This window comes from Periplaneta americana, chromosome 13 (assembly GCF_040183065.1).
Source record: "Periplaneta americana isolate PAMFEO1 chromosome 13, P.americana_PAMFEO1_priV1, whole genome shotgun sequence".
In the NCBI taxonomy this organism is placed as follows: Eukaryota; Metazoa; Arthropoda; class Insecta; order Blattodea; family Blattidae; genus Periplaneta; species Periplaneta americana.
Window position 1 is genome coordinate 86,024,904 of NC_091129.1, and position 18,140 is coordinate 86,043,043.

Genomic DNA, 18,140 nt, shown 5'->3' on the forward strand with positions numbered 1-18,140 from the left:
CCTTTTGCAACAGCTATGAGATAGCCTTTCACAAATTCTCCGTCAGTAAATAGCTTTGAAGCCGTTGCAATAATTTCACAAATTTTGTAGTTAGCACGAACCAAGCTTATTCTACTAACACCCGATGATGGAAGGTTTTCTGAATTCATCTTGATTTTAATTCTTTTACAGCCTTTGCACGAGTGCTACCAGATAACTTTTCTTGTTCATAAGCTTCAGCATGACGTGTAGAATTAAAATGCCTTTTAATATTATGATGACTAAAGTATCCAAGTTCTTTTCTACATATTAAGCAATGTGCCTTTCCGGCCTTTAAGATAAATAAAAATTTATCTGTCCACTCACTATTGCATCGTCGTTCCATATCCATACTACCCGCCAGAGTTGATAAAACACTGCGTACAGAACACTGCTACAGCGAGCTGACTGACTGTCGTTTCAGCTCAACTACAGCCGGAAACAGTATTAATCGTTTCACAGTTTGAGATCACTGTTCGACATCTCTGCTGTAGTTCTTTATCATACAATTTTTAGACTATAACCTATTCTTCTAGGGTTGATAGAGAGGTTCGAAACGGGCATTACAGGAACAGATTTAATTGCTCAATAACAGCCATTTCGAGTTATAAAGTCACAGTAGATTTTTATAATATCGTGTTTTAGGGTAATCCTTCCTGTATGTATTCTTTCTTTGGTGCCTACTAAACTTAAATTTTAAATTATGTTTTATTTAACGACGCTCGCAACTATATTACATTAGCGTCGCCGGTGTGCCGGAATTTTGTCCTTCACGACTTATTTTACATGCCAGTAAATTTACTGACATGAACCTGTCGCATTTAAGCACACTTAAATGCCAACGACCTGGGCCGGGATCGAACCCGCAACCTTTGGTAGCGAAAGGCAGCGCTATATTGACTGCACCACCCAGGGCGATTTACTAAACTTGAATTAAAATAACGCATTGAGTGGAAATTCGCGCACAAGCTTTATCTAATAGATGATTTATCTCATCAATAGGAAAAACAAGTCTAAACAGTTACACAATTTATGTATTGTAGCCCTTAGATTTCGAAATTCAAATCACTATTAATCAAGGCATTGCATTGAGTAGTAGTGAACTATAACCCTACTTAAAATTAGTGCAAAAGTGGAAAATCTGCCGAACAATATAGTGAAAATTCAAAATATCCCGTTATATGCGTCGAAAATATTATAATCGAAGGACGAAACGTATATGGGATGAAAGAGTGATAGATGAGAGGGAAATGCAGCAGCCACTCTGGGAGTCTCAAAGAACCAGTTTTTGAGGCAGTGCTGCAAAAAAAGTCGCGCATGGCTTAAACATGAGCGCTATTGTTTTGTCCTTCTCCTCTCGGTACACTCCTGGCTGAAGATACTGTTTAGGGAACTTTGGTTTTACATGTCAGTGAGACATTAAGAATATAACTTAATATTATATGGAATGAAAAAAATGAAGTAATGATGAGTTCTCTTAAAGTGTTCTTTAAATTTGATTTATTATTTTAATGGTACATTATGCAACGAGCCTATAATGGTAGTAATTAAGACGCGAGTATGTTTATGAAACGAGCGCAAGCGAGTTTCGTAATTTTCATACGAGCGTCTTAATTGACACTATAGTCAAGTTTCATACGACTTTTTATGCTCGACTATATTTCTAACTTGAAATTATTCATAAGCATTCATGTTATTCTTATGTGACTGGGGAGCGGAACTGACCCTGTGCAATACCTCGTAAATTGTGAGATGCGCGCAGACGCGAAAGTATTGATTTTTTCCAAGAAACAGATGTCGACATTGATCTTGACATTGAAAAATGAGATGACAAATTGAATTTATTTGAATATTATTTACAATTAACGCTAATTGTTATAGTAACAGAACTGACTTTATTTCAGATATAGGTGATTTATTGTTGTCTTTCGATTGCATATCCAAGAATAATCGATACTTGCGCTTTCATATTGCTACAATGGTATTTTCTGATTGGTGGAACACCTGAACTTTAATGAATAGGTGTACTTTAATGAGGTCCATTAAAGGGCTGCTAACAGGTGTATAATTACTACATTTCGGCATGGCCGAGCATAAAATATTTTATGAACCCACAGACAAATATTAACAAAACGATACTGTTTCAATAATCTTGAAGACGTGGTGAATAAGTCCTCCACATTGCCCCGCCACATTTTTCGCAAGTTCCATGTGGCAATAAAATTGTAGAGAAAGGTTATAATTAAATATTGTGATATCATTATGAGCGTGTTATAATGATGGGCTTATTAATCGTCTCTGTACTTATACTGCTAATATGGATTCCTATTTACGCATTTCTTCTTTCGAATCTCGTTACAGTCCCAGACGTTTAAGTTAAATCATGGCATCAAAGACTTGTACATATTATTAAGAACTGAAATTAACATCAGATATGATAATGGAGTTGTGATAAAAATGAGTAAAACAAACTGTCACTTGTCTATGTTAAATCCACGGAAATGAAAGTACAACATTCGCCAAAAGAAACAGTAAACTTAGTGAAATTATTGCGCGGATATTGCGCATGTTTGTCTAGCAACCAGATTTTTATTTTTCAGAATATTTAGACTTGTTGTAGATCCAGTGCAATTATGATGCTTAGAATAGAGGAAAAGGAATATTTTTTAATTCTTGAATGCACTCTTGACACATATAATCACTGATGTACTGTTGTTATTTCATTAAATAGTCCACACCTGTGGAGTAACGGTCAGCGCGTCTGGCCGCGAAACCAGGTGGCCCGGGTTCGATTCCCGGTCGGGGCAAGTTACCTGGTTGAGGTTTTTTCCGGGGTTTTCCCTCAACCCAAGATGAGTAAATGCTGGGTAACTTTCGTTGCTGGACTCCGGACTCATTTCACCGGCATTATCACCTTCATCTCATTCAGACGCTAAATAACCTAAGCTGTTGATAAAGCGTCGTAAAATAACCTATTAAAAATGTCATTAAATAAGTAAATAAACAACTTCACTCTGATAACATTATACACTTTGGTGTTATGTTACCTGATTGACTACTTTCGATGCTGTTGAGATGATGCAAAGTACAACGAAACTAGTCAATCAAGTAAAATAACATAAAAATTTATGTAAGACTGTGAAGTCGTTGTTTATTTATTGAAGTACTTTAACAGTACATCAGTGAAAAAGTTTTAATTTTGTACAATGTTTTCCGTTCATACGGATGGTGAAAGTTTCAAACACTCTTCTGATGGCTTTCGTTCAAATGTTCCTCATTGCGCCATGGCGCGCTGTTGTGGAACACAATTATGAAACAAATTGTTGACAACTTTAGTTGTACGGAAAGGGTTCTCACAAGCCTCAAGGCCATAAATACACTTGATTTGCTGTAGGAAGTTTTTGGGAAACGCATAATTCCTATGAAATACATTTTTCTTACCAATCTCCTTCATCTGACTTTATACCATCGGATGCGTACGTAAAGGTACGTTAAACGAGTCCATGTTTATGGTGAATTCTCCGATAACAACTGTGAAATACGGGAAAAAACTGGCTTTATTTGTAAACACATTTGATAATTTATGTTAATATTACGAATTTGTGTATTGAAAATAATTGAAAGAATTTATTTATTATTACTTACATAAAAGAACAGTATTCATTTTCAGTAGGCATACTGCCTATTTTGGCACATACAATACTAGTTATTAATGCCGTACAAGGACGGTTTCGAAAGTAATGCCATCTAAAAAGACGTATCAAAATACTATATTCTTAATCTTTAAAACTGTGTATCAAATTGAGGATTATTTCTTAGTTATTTTCCAAGAATTTCATTCTCGCTTGTTTCTTCATTTGCCTTCAAGAAACGCAGCTTCAAAATACAGTCTGGATAAGATGTTTCGGTTATATCTTTCAGTCAATTTATTTATTAACTCTTAATCAAATTTGATAAACATTGTTCCCCTGAGAAATATTTTTGAACTCAATTCATGTGGAACAAAATTATAAAAATTCGTTCTCTGCAAGGAATGCTCTTATGTGTGCCAACTCACTGTCTGATTTTTTAAGTAATTTACCAACAGTGGAAAGGGATGAATTTTTCACTAAATGTTTCAGATCAGAATACATCATTGTAACGCTCTTTAAACAAAAGATTTTCCACGCTTTTCACAAAGTAAGTTATCAATAAATCGGTAAATTATTGTTGTTTGGTTTTTGTGAATGAAGTCCGTGTAGAAGAGAGGATTACTTACTTTCTGAGAATATTATTGTAATCATTTCACGGATTGCGTCAATTATTTTGAATTTTTCACAGATACTCTCAACATTCCCATCACAATCCTGAATTTACGTATATCATAATACAACTTGGATGTGTTGGGAAGGATGAAACAAAAAAATTCGAGGAAAGCAATTTTCATTTGATGTGGAAATGAAAAGTGAGACCATATGCACATTGATAGTTATGGGCGAATATAAATACAGTACAATTAATATTTTCATTCAATGTTTACAAGTATACCTTACAATTGGAATAACTTCCTTAATTTTACATGCAGTAAAATAATAGTGACATTCTTTCAGGATTCTGTTTATATTGCGTTTCTTTAGGTTCATTTCTGGAGTGACAATCTTGGCGATACCAGCAGAAATCTACTTATTCGGGACGTTGTACTCTCTTTATTGTGTTGGCCAAATACTGTCGGGACTCATCACACATTACATCTTTCTGCCGGTCTTCTTCGACCTAAAAATTACCTCAACATATGAAGTGAGTATATTAATGGATCATACAGTATGTACAGAGTGCATAAGGAGTACCAAATTTACAACTTTATTCAGAAGTAAAAGTAAATATTTAATTATGGGTAAAAAGTTCCTATAAACATGTGTCCAATTTTCAATATATATGTTTGAATATTACACATAACACGAGGTTAAAAAGGAAAAACAAATGACTTGATCATTACATTTACTGCCTATATACATACATGGTAGCAATAAATTTAAACAGTTCAATGCTCTATCACGTTCTGTTGACAACAGCATGTGTTGTTCTTCTGATATCGTTCATAATGCAAGCGACCAATTATTCTCGTCTTTATTTTGTCTTTTTATACTTTGCTCTTCATACACCCCTAAAAAGAGAAATTGGCAGGGGGCGCGACCTTAGGACATTGCTTGGCCAATTCACGTGACCACCACGACCGATCCACTGTTCAGAAACTGCAAGATTTCGATGATGTTACCTGATGACTAAAATTTACAGGAGCTCCAGTCAACCTGGAAGAACGTGATTATTCTTGTTGCAAAAGGAGCTAAAATAATGCTGTTTCTATATACATATTATGGACAGTGCTGCCCTCAGAAGATGACAGAATAGCGACACGTACTATTCCTTTATAAGTAGTCAATAGTAGGTCTGCATATTAATGTCTTGTTTCTTAATACATTTGCAAGGCTTGCTATGTGAAATATTAAACTTGCTGTACCTCCACATCTATTGAAAATTGAACACATGCTTATACGTATTTTTTACTTACAATAGTACATACTAGCAGCCTCTGAAATATTTATTGTTTCCCCTGAATCAGTCTGTATATTTTAACCTACACTTGTTGCATGTTGTTGTGGTTGTTTAATCAACTGTCCGAAGACAGGTTTGAACCTCATAAGTAACACCGATAAGGTATCGCTCATGAGGCAACTAGACCAGGAGATAATGGGGAAGGGTGGCCAGTTCGTTTCCTCTTCAATGCATACATCACCGCTTAGCTACATATTCCATTAATCAGACTTCAGATGCATACAAACAAATTGTTCTTCCTCTGAAACATATTGTCAAATGAGACGTACTGGCTGATAATAGATATACATATCAGGCAGAACCTCAATCAGAGGTATGTAGCATATTAACAATGTTAAAAACGCACAAATGTGGAAGCAAGACTTTTAGTGAAAATAATAAAATAAAAAATAGATCTGACAAGTAACTAGGATCGTTCTTATAATAAAATTGCAAACTAAACAAAATTTAAATTCCAGTATAAATATTATGGCAAAACGAAACAATCAGTTAAGAGTATATTAACAGAGAGAATGGATTTAGTGACAATTGAAAATGTATTCAAATTATTGTCTTCTTTTTTTTAATTTTCCGATAATTGTCTAGAAATTGTCTAACAAGGAACTCTTAATGAGCTCATACCGGCCTCCTCTGAAACTCCGCATACACAATTCGACAGCAGATAATCAAAATAAATTATCAGTTGTCCTTACTAAGTAAAGCTTGTGGAAAATTATTTGTAATGTTCATCTACGAAAAAGCAGTGCACTAGAAGGAGTGATGAACGGGGAAAATGTTCGGAGCAGAAAAAATGTACGAGATGGTAAACAACATTAACATATATGTAACATATGCGGAATCTAAGAGCAGTGTGGAAAAGAAGAAAGGTTGGAGAATGCTGAGTTTCCTGTGAAAGACTTGCACTTGGGTAGAAAACTGTCAATGAATTAATGTATGAATGAATGAATGAATGAATGAATGAATGAATGAATGCATATATAAGATAAACACATAGTAGAGTCAGTAAGTTACAAATAAAAGACGATATTTACATTTTTGAATGAGGCAGCGTCAGTGTCATCCAGTTATCAAAGCTATAGATGTTCGTATATGCATCACAAATGAAACAAAGAAACAGTAGTTGCAATTTGGTGACATCTTTGCACAAATGTACCATTTGTGCGATTTTTCAGGGTAAAAGTTTTGGCAGCAAGGCATATTCATATTATATAAATAGTAACAGTGTGTATTGTGTACATCGTGTCGTGTCAAACTATCTACAAACGAGTACAGACATTCTGCAAACAAATATCGAATAACGTGTCTGTCGGCCAGTGGAGGTTATAACGGACACAAATTGTGCAAGAGGGTTTCGACGTGATCCGAGCAGCCCGGAGAGATAGAGATGACGAGTTTTGAGTGAATCCAGCAGCCCGAGGCAAAACGTGCATCAATGCTGGGATAATGTCATCAATGGTACATTGTTGCAACTGCTGCTATTTGTTTCACTTCTGCTAATCGATAATACTGCTATCTAGCAGTTGTAGTTCAGGAGTCTGAAGCAAAAATGTCGATCGCTACTTCAATTCCTAATTTACTGCCTCTCTTTCATACATATATGCAATTTTATCTTTCCTAAATTAATTTACATTTGCTATTATGGAATAAAGCATAATAACATCGATTTCCTTTGAAAAATCTTTTCGTACCTTCTCCTTTTACAATTTGTAATCTATGTCACTGCAATTTCGACTATTGTAAAATATCGGCAATGTCTTCAATATATTTGTCTTAATATGTAGTTGTCCTCTGATTGAGGTTCTGGATGATATGTATGCTACATATATTATCAGGCAGTACACCAGTACACGATATGTGTCAGGGGAAGAACAATTGTTTATATGCATCTGAAGTCTGACTAGTGTAATATGTAGCTGGTGGGCGATATATGCAATGGAGGGAGGAAGGAACTGGCCACCCTATCCCATTATCTCCTTGCCTAGTTGCGTCATAAGTGGTGCCTTCATGGTATAACTTGCGGGATTCAGACCTGTCTTCTGACAGTTGACTAAAAAAATAAAAAAAACAATATGGTGTTTTCGCATTAAGGTGGATTTCGGGAAACCACAAAATATTTTGTCTTCGTTGCAATTTGCAAGTCATTTGAATTTACAATAGTTCAGTACCGTTTTAAAGTAATCACTTCCATATGAACAAAAAAAAATTAAATTAAACACAGCAACAAAATTATAATTATTGCACAGCGCTTGAAACGTTTCAGGAAAAGGTAAAATGCCTAAGGAATTAGAAAGAAAATCAAATTTACACCATGTAAAAATGTATATATGATGCTGAATATGTGCTTTTCTTCCAGTATCTTCAGTTGAGATTCAACACGACTGTTCGCATTGTGACCTCAGCGCTCTGTACAATATACCATATTCTGTTCCTATCTATAGCCGTCTATATCCCATCGTTGGCAGTGAGTCAAGGTGAGCAAATAATTTCATTTCACTTGGGGATACTTTCTTAATAATAGAAGATGTTCAGAAAATTAAGCATCACTTCACCAGGCAATATTACAGTACTTGTTAAAAAATAGCTCATCAAGCATAAGAGCCAACACCACTTGGATAATTTTCGCCTGGATGTAACAGTTAACGAGAAATCTCCACGAGTTATTTGGGATTTTATGTTGCATGCACTCCTATTTTGGAGAGACGAAGCAATTATTTACTTTATAGAAAGTCTAATTGCCTCGAAATACATAATAAATATTATTAGAAAGTACGTATAGTGTCAAATCTATGTAGGCTATGTATGTATTTATTCACACTGCAAATGGTTTCTGGCCAGACGCGCTAACCATAACTCCACAGGTGTAGATACGTATATTCTTGGGATCGTCTTTATTATACAGAGCAACATATACTCTCCTTTTTTATAACCCACTGTCCTCTTTTACACCGTATCAACTACAAAATTTATTATAAATAAAAAAAAGTGGGATGGTCTATAGATGAATACCCTGGCCAGGCAACTTGTACAGAAACAGCAATGCACAATGCACGGAACTGTCTATCCTGGGCAGGCAACTTGTACAGAAACGGCAATGCACAATGCACGCAACTCTCTATCCCGTCCAGGAAACTTGTAATGAAACGGCAATGCACAATGCACGCACCTCTCTATCTTGGCCAGGAAACTTGTAATGAAACGGCAATGCACAATGCACGCAACTCTCTATCCTGGCCAGGAAACTTGTAATGAAACGGCAATGCACAATGCACGCAACTCTCTATCTTGGCCAGGAAACTTGTAATGAAACGGCAATGCAGAATGCACGCAACTCTCTATCTTGGCCAGGAAACTTGTAATAAAACGGCAATGCACAATGCACGCAACTCTCTATTCAGGCCAGGAAACTTGTAATGAAACGGCAATGCACAATGCACGCAACTCTCTATCCTGGCCAGGAAACTTGTAATGAAGCGGCAATGCACAATGCACGCAACTCTCTATCCAGGCCAGGAAACTTGTAATGAAACGGCAATGCACAATGCACGCAACTCTCTATCCTGGCCAGGAAACTTGTAATGAAACGGCAATGCACAATGCACGCAACTCTCTATCCAGGCCAAGAAACATGTATAGAAACGGCAATGCACAATGCACGCAACTCTCTGGTTTAAGGGGTGCAACATTAAAACAAAAACATGAACTAGCGTATATATTTTAGCATCAAATTAATTGTCTGAACTTTTCGTAAAATCTTTTGGGCTTTCATATAGCCTGCATTTGTTACAGTGTCTGGCATCGGCTTTGAAGTCATCGCCCCTGTGATTTCTATCATCTGCATCGTGTACACAATGCTCGTGAGTACTGGCACGTAATGTAAGTTTACACAACACATATTTCAATAAGAAATAATTTCGGGTTCTTGACCCGGTTACAACAGGTGAATTCCTGATGGGAATACGCTGAGATTGAATAGCAAATTCTGCCACCACATACGTCTCATTAACTCTACCAATTTTAATAAATCAAAACCATCACTATTGTCCAGCTAAGGATCTACTGGAAGCTACTATATCGGAGGATACTTCTTTCAGGCAAACTCCACAATGCAGTCAACAAATTACGACAAAGATATGCTAGCCCAATGTTAACACCACTGCATTTGTCGATCGATCGCTGGTAGTAATATGAATCAATGCTTCTGCAAATGAAGTCACAATTACTAAGTTAGTAATTTAGTGAGTAATGCAGTTTGAAGCAAAGACGAAATATTATGACATGGATGGAGGTGTTTCATTCCCCCATAATGGTTCGCAAAAATATGAAGCCTACTAAAATAATAGTGATCCACCATCTAGGTTAACCATAAACCGCATTATGACAATTTCAACGAAACCGGTTCAGTTGTTGACAATTAAAAAGCGAACAGCCGTCGACCATGTTCAGGCCGATGCCTTGAAAACATAGGTCTATTTGCAGCACAAGAGGCTTCCTTACGTAGCCCAACCAAATAAACAAGTCTCTGATCTCTCTATATCAACTTTGCTGTATGAGAAATCTTGAAGAAAAATCTTGGGACGAAGCCATATCACATGAAACAAAGATCGCATGGTAGAGGACGACCAATGGAATGGCCAGCACGTTCGCCAGTAACTTATTTCTTGCAATTTTTCGCTGTAAGGTATGCTAAAAGACGTTTTATATGCATCCAAGCTACTTAATACTGACAACCTGCGAGAGAATATAACATCAATGTAATTGCACGAGTTCCAAGGGAGATATGCATCCACGTTTTGCATATCATTTTGGAAAAGTTCCATACAAGAATATATTCAACACGGTGGTTTACAAATTGGAGAAATTTTGAAGCTAGTATACTAAGTGTGAATCATTACTAATAAATAGGCAATAAAATGTTAACCCCTTTTTAAGGACACTCCGAATTATAATAAACCGCCTCTTTCTTTAAAAGTTATTAATCTACCCAGAAATTGTCCATGTTCTTTCAGGGAGGAATCAAGGCCGTAGTATACGTCGACTTCCTGCAAGGCTGCGTTATTCTTGTCTGCAGTGTTACAGTTCTCGTTTTCGGGTTGATTGAGAACGGCGGGTTCACTGCGGTGTGGCGCACAGCCGAGGAGGGAAGGAGGATTATATTTTTCGAGTAAGTCTAAAATCTCCTATGCAGGTCAGTGACGAATTGGAAACTTCCTTAGTCATTTCGTTTGCATTTAATTGCAGAGAGAATATTAGAAAATTATTGCATGTGGCAAAATTTCCATTCCAAATATTTGACGAGAGATATTTGCTTGATCTCAAAATAAAAACATTCAACGTTCTGATAATATAGCGATCTACCCAATAGTAACATTGTTATATAAAGATAGATAACAAATTCGTGATCATATAATGAAAGCACAGTTTTAGTTTTAATATAAATACAATATTAATTTTATTGCTACAACACTCGCTTTTCTTTTCTCCAGCATGTTCTATATAGTCTTCCTTTGGAGTTTGTTGCAACTCTGGAACAGCCTATTGATCTTAAAACGGATTTAAATTTCGCTAATAATAATTCCCAAATATTTTCCAAAATATTAAATTTGTCTTGTATCACTTTCAACATCACATTCCATATGGTTTCCATAGTATACTCTTGAAATACATCACTGTTTGATTTTCTCATGTTAATACCCCAATCTTATAAAAAGTTTGCAATCTGTTTTGGTTAGTGTTTCTCTTTTCAATTCATAACCAGGCACTTGACAAAACTGTTAAAACTGACTCCACACATTATTTTTTTCTGTGTCTTTTGGATTTGCATTCTATATTAATAAATCGACTTCATGATTTAGCACTTCACTGAAACGATTTGTAATTCCCGCCATTGCTCGCACTTCCAAGTGCATACTGAATCTTAGTTAGGTCTGTTCAATGGACAGATAAAGCTGCACTGTTAAACCCCAAAATTTTAAAGTTGAATTTCTAAAAAATTACGTCTATGATTGATTAATATGTGAAGAACTCTTTACCGTTATTCCTAGAAAGTGGGACGATATAACATAAGGCAGTGAAATAAGTACAGTAGTCTATAGTGCGATAATATGCACAAAAAACTGAATCCTATATCGAAATGAATGGCCACCATTTTAAAAAATGCCTTTAAGTATCTATATTATGATTATTTTCAATTTAACTTCATTCTCTAAACTGTATGCTAATGTGCTGTAGACAGCATAATATACACTGCATAGTGAATATGTCCGAATGGATAGCTCAGTTCGTGTAGTAAAAACACTTGTTAACACAGTACTGTTTTAGATTAAGCAAAAATCTAATGAAAATTATAAAACTGAAAATCTCGATATTTCCTAGTTTACGTAAATAGATTAACTATTTTTCTTCCCTCCTATACTTAGTAAAGTGATCTGTTTGTACTTTACGCCAGTATCATCGAACTCCAGTCGTGGAAGGGGGTAGCAAAGGTATAGTCAGGTGAATATAAGAAATGTTAGTAGAAATAAAATTATGTCCCTGTACTTTCGATAGGTAAAAGAACGATGTTCCCTGTAAGGAAACCACTAAGGAGATATTGAACGCTTAGCAATCCTCGCCAAAGTTGTTCTCTCGGCGATCATCGCAGTAACGGAATCATAGTTTAATGCTTAAGGAAATGAACGCTTAAAAAATATGCAATACACCCGCTTCTTAAACTACAAATTACAAAACATACCTGACTGAAATACATATATTCTTACAGGATGAACCCATCTCCCTTCGAAAGAATAACGTTTTGGAGCGCCGTGATTGGCAACACTTTCTATATGGTCATCCTTTTGAGTGTAAATCAGACCATGGTGCAGAGATATGTGTCCTTGCCAACGTTTTCCAAGGCACGCACGTAAGTTTACCTTCTTCAGATTCTAGTGCCATCAGTTGCTAAACAAACTTCTTAAACAGTGGCGATTTTTTGTAGATCAGTTGTGTTATCCACGATCGGCATAGTGATTCTGTCTCTGATGGGCTGCTTCACTGGACTTCTAGCTTACGCCAAGTACAAAGATTGTGATCCCATTACTTCAAAGGTAAGGCGAATAATAATAATAATAATAATAATAATAATAATAATAATAATAATAATAATAATAATATAATAATGATATAAAGAATGGAAGTAAAATAACCTTGCAGATTCAAAGGGACGACAATGTACGTTTATATTAATAGAGAGCTTATGTTACATATTGTGATTACATGCTCGCTTAATTAGAAAATTAAGTTGGAAGTTCCAGCAGTCTGGCCGTCTCGCCGCTAACAGTCTCTTTTCGTATCGCAATACAGATGTAAGAAGTCAACGAACTCAGCGTACGTGTACTTCCTCGTGTTCCCTTCTCTAGCTACAACGTTGCGATGTGGTTTGAAATTCGTGGTTTTTAAATTAAATTTACACGAAAACCGCCCACGTTATTGTATTGTATTGTATTGTATTTATTAACATTCCATGGTATTCATACATGCTTACAGCTAGAATATGGAACAAGTCAAAAAACTTAATACTATTATAAAATCTTAATTTATAGTCACAGTCTAGATGAAATATATATAGACGAGATTTACAATATAGTCTACTAGTACAACATAAAGTTTTAGTATCAATTTCATGAAGTGTTACTGAATGTCATGAATTCACTTAGAGAATAGAAGGCGTGAGAAATTAGGCACTTCTTTAATTTGGCCCTAAATAATTTTATGTTTTGAGTTTCATTTTTTATATCGATAGGGAGGCTATTAAAAATGTTTACTGCCATATAACGCACTCCCTTTTGATAGCACGATAGACTTGCCGATGGAGTATGAAAGTCATTTTTTGACGTGTATTTATGCTATGAACTGTTTAATTAGTTACGAAGTTTTCACTATTACATACAAGGAAGATTATTAATGAAAAGATATACTGACAAGCCATGGGCATTATTTGTAGTTTTTTTAAAATAGCCCTACACGATTCCCTAGATTTGGCACCTACTATTATTCTAATCACTATTTTTGTAATAGAAATATATTGCTACTATCTGTGGAATTTCCCCAGAATATTATTCCAAAACTCATTACAGAATGGATGTATTCAAAGTATATTGTTTTTAAGGTATTGATGTTTACTATCTTTTGCATAGATCTAATAGCAAAACAAGCTGAATTTAGTTTGGGGGGGTAATTTCTTTAATATGATTTTTCCAATTTAACACATTATCGATTTTTAAGCCAAGAAATTTGGTTGTTGTTGTTTCTAATAGGGATCTATTATTAACCCATTAAGTCGATTTTTAAGCCAAGAAATTTGGTTGTTGTTGTTTCTAATAGGGATCTATTATTTACCATCTTGTTTCTTGATGTGCATAAAGCTTATGATACTGTTGGACATCGGCATTTGGAATCTGTCATTCACAATTCTGCCCTTCCCCAAAAATTACAGGATTTAATTATAAATTTACAGTGTGGAAATGAAACCCAGATAGAGGTTGGAATCCATAAAACAAAATCCATACCGTTTAAACAAGGGGTTATGCAAGGCGCTCCTCTTTCCCCAATGCTTTTTAATCTCAGCATAGACCACATTTTTGATGAATTATCCGAGCCTAGTGTGGCTGAAGAATTTGGATATGACCTTGTATCGGATCTAAATAATGTAGTAACATTAGGATTTGCGGATGATATTGCACTTGTTGCTAAAAGTACAATTGCTGCATCTGAAATATTTACCATGACAAAACGGTCATTACAGCAGATCGGATTAAGTCTAAATGAATCTAAAACTCAAACCATCGTTATCGAGAAAGGAAAATTAAGTAGTACGACATTGAATCTTGGAGGATCAATTGTTAATAGTATTGATGGAGATGAACGAATCAAATACCTTGGGATTAATTTTTCTGATGAAATTAAGTTTGACATTGCCAAAGTAATCAATAATTTAAATAATAAGATCCAAGCTTTAACATCTACTTATCTTCTGAAACCAGAACAAAAACTCAATGTTTTAAATATGTATATTTGGCCTATACTTGTTTATCCTCTTCAAAATGCTCCCCTTCACCAGCTTTCTGACCGGTTTCTCGAAGATGTGGATAAGTTAATTAAAAGTTCGGTGAAGGAAATTTTATGTTTGCCAGGAGACACGCCCGACGCGATGTTGTACACCGAACGTAAATATAAGGGTCTCAGCCTTTTCAAAGCTCAATGGGAAGCATATTTACAGCATCTCAATATTTGCAACACATTATTGAGAACCTTGAATCCTCTTGTCGTTTCTACAAGGAACATAGCAGCAGAAAAGAAAGTATGTTCCAGGAAGTTAAAAATTCCACCTGAAGATCTGGATATAAGTAACATCAATGTCCATAAACTACGACAAAATCTTAGGAAACAAGAGTACGACAAATGGTGTGCGCTTCCACATAAAGGAAAAGGTGTTATTTTATTTCAAGAATATACTCCCGGAAATAAAAGGATTTTTTCTAAGGAGGGTCTATCTTCCTCTGAATGGCGGGACGCAATTAAGATGAATGCTAACGTAGCACCAGTGAGAAGTCTTCATGGGAGATCCTTGGACGGTTTCCGTTGCAGATACTGCAACGAGATTGAAACCTTAGCACACGTCCTAGGATCCTGTCAGCATGGAGAACTCCTGAGAAATTCACGCCATCATAACATCCGAAAACTAATAGCACAAGCCCTTAGAAACAAATCCTTCGAGGTCCATGAAGAGGTGCACTGCGTTGCGTCTGAAGGCGGCGGAATTAGAAGAGCGGACATCGTGGCTCTAGACAAGACTAATAGTAAAGGCTTTATACTGAACCCAACTGTTAGATTTGAGATGAGCCAGACCCAACCATCCGAGGTCAACAAAGAAAAACAACAAATTTATGAGCCTACTATTCCGTATTTTCGAGAAAAATATCAGATGGAAGGCACCTGGGAAGTACATGGTTTAATGATCGGAGCGAGGGGCACCATCCCACGATCAACTGTAAACACTATCAAAACATTTGGAATCCATGACATCATTCCAAAAATAATTACTTCAACCATTAAAGGGTCTGTGGCAATTCTGAAAAATCATTTATACGGAATATCATAATACCCCCCCCCCTTTTCTATTCGTTAGTGTGTGATTGTTACAAATATATGTACAAATTTATTATTTCTTAAACTTAAGCTCCTAGTTCACATTTAAATTTGGCTCATCTATCTTACTGTAATCATTACTATTCTTATATGTGTGTTATTCTGTGTTTTTGGCAACCCAGGATGCCTGGGCAGACTATTTCTTGAAATAAATTATATATATGAGCTAGAAATTTGCAATACGAAAAAGGGATAATTCATTATTTATTAGATTTTATATCGATATTGTTACCGAATAAGAGAGTGTTAAACTTTTGGGAAAAATATTTTCCTCTGAGAAAACTATTAACTTTCCACAAATATGGTAATAAAGTATCTTTTTTAGATACAACATGAGCTATTCGCTCTACAAATCTGAAGGGTTATTTCACTTCCACTCTAAATAAAATCCGATGCCTAAAGCCTATTCTGTTATTTCACTGTCTTTCTTCGAGGTGTCTACTTTCCATAGCGACCAGAATTCAGTCAAGCCAACTTATTTTCGGTCTTCCTTTTTTCCTTATAAGCAGTGGTACCCAAATGAATGCCTGTTTAGGCAATCTATCATTGTTCATACGCTGAACATATCCATACCATTTCAACTGTTTGATCTCCATTTAATCTATGATGCCCTTTTCATTTAGCACATCCATTTCCTATTTTATTGTTTCATTTGTAATTTTATCACGCTTAGATATTCCTAAGAATTTTCTTAGAAAGTTTAGTTCTATTGTTTAAATTTTCTTATTCAATATACAGAGTGTTTCCGGGCTGGTGTTACAAACTGTCAGGGATGATGGGGAAGGGCACATGTATCAATTTGAGATAAGGAACCCTGGTCCGGAAATGACTGAGTCGAAATTCAAAAGCAAAATTAATTGTGTAGAAATGAAATAATTTTATTCCTCTGTACACCTTATATATCTGTACATTTTATATATACTGTATTCATCTGATGTTGTTTACGTTGTCTACTTACAGTATTTCATACAGTGCGTTATCTGAGGGGTAGGGACAGGAAATTACACTAAAGCAATGCAGATAGCGTAATGTGTAACGGACATGGTCAGTCCTAATATGCAGGTCTGTAGACAGCAGTGTATGTGTACAAGTTGCAGTGTCCAGTCGATCAGTCCTAGTGAAATGGAGGAGTACACGAGAGCGGAATATGCAGACCTGATTTTCGAATACGGATAAGCCAGTGGGAAAAGTAGACAAGTTCACAGATTGTATCGAACAATTACCCACGTAGGAGATATCTGGCCCATACCATCTTTCCACGACTGTTCCAAAGGTTAAGGGAAGGAGGGCACATGGTGCCAAATTACAATTCCATTTCCACACAACTATTTTTGCTTATTACTGTCGACTCAGTCATTTCAGGACCAGGGTTCCTTATCTCAAATTGATACATGTGCCCTTCCCCATCATCCCTGAAATTTTCTAACACCAGCTCGGAAAAATCCTATATTTGGGTTTTCTTAAACTTCTGAAGGATAAGTCAAAATGTCTTTTATTATCGTGTTAAATATATAAAATTTTCTACTTTTGTTATATCTTTACACTAGATTATAGAAATTAAAGCATTTATTGCATTACGGTAGTCAGTGATTTGTTCTTGTACATCTTTGTTATGTGTACTATCAATGCCAATTTTAAATTTCGAATATTGAAATTCTGTAATTAGTTTGATGCTGGACCATGCCGAAATGTAGTAATTATACACCTGGTAACAGCCCATTAATGGACCTCATTAAAGTACACCTATTCATTAAAGTTCAGGTTTTCCACCAATCAGAAAGCACCATTGTAGCAATATGAAAGAGCAAGTATAGATTATTCTCGGATATGCAATAGAAAGTAAACTAGCCAAACGTCAAGGAAGTTGGAAATGCAATACTGTCGCAGAAGGTTATGCTCTGTTACTATAATAATTAGCGTTAATTGTAAATAATATTCGAATAAATTCAATTTGTCATCTCGTTTTTCAATGTCTAATTCAATTTCAAGGTTATATCAATATTAATGTTTCTTTTACATTCTACATAATATCAAGGTCAATGTCGACATTTGTTTCTCGGAAAAAATCAATATTTTCGCGTCTGCGCACATCTCCCAATTTTGCGAGATATTGTATAAGGTCACTTCCGCTCCCCAGTCAGATAAGAATAAAATTAATACTTGTGAATAATTTCAAGTTATAAATATGCTCGAGCATAAAAAGTCGTATGAAACTTGCCTATAATGGTAATTAAGACGCTCGTATGAAAATTATGAAACTCGCTTGCGCTCGTTTCATAAACGTACTCGCGTCTTAATTCCTACCATTATAGGCTCGTTGCATAACGTACTATTATATAATTTCCCTT

At 35.5% G+C, this 18,140-nt stretch overlaps 1 protein-coding gene across 1 annotated transcript in view; it reads left to right on the top strand.

Annotated features, from left to right (window-relative positions):
• The window catches only part of LOC138711641 (sodium-coupled monocarboxylate transporter 1-like), an 89,795-nt gene that overhangs the window by 50,058 nt on the left and 21,597 nt on the right, over positions 1 to 18,140 (top strand). Inside the window, exons 14-18 of the mRNA XM_069842773.1 lie at positions 7,964 to 8,081; positions 9,397 to 9,464; positions 10,617 to 10,771; positions 12,368 to 12,508; positions 12,584 to 12,692. Coding sequence (XP_069698874.1) covers positions 7,964 to 8,081; positions 9,397 to 9,464; positions 10,617 to 10,771; positions 12,368 to 12,508; positions 12,584 to 12,692 — 591 coding nt within the window. The remainder of the gene's footprint in view (positions 1 to 7,963; positions 8,082 to 9,396; positions 9,465 to 10,616; positions 10,772 to 12,367; positions 12,509 to 12,583; positions 12,693 to 18,140) is intronic.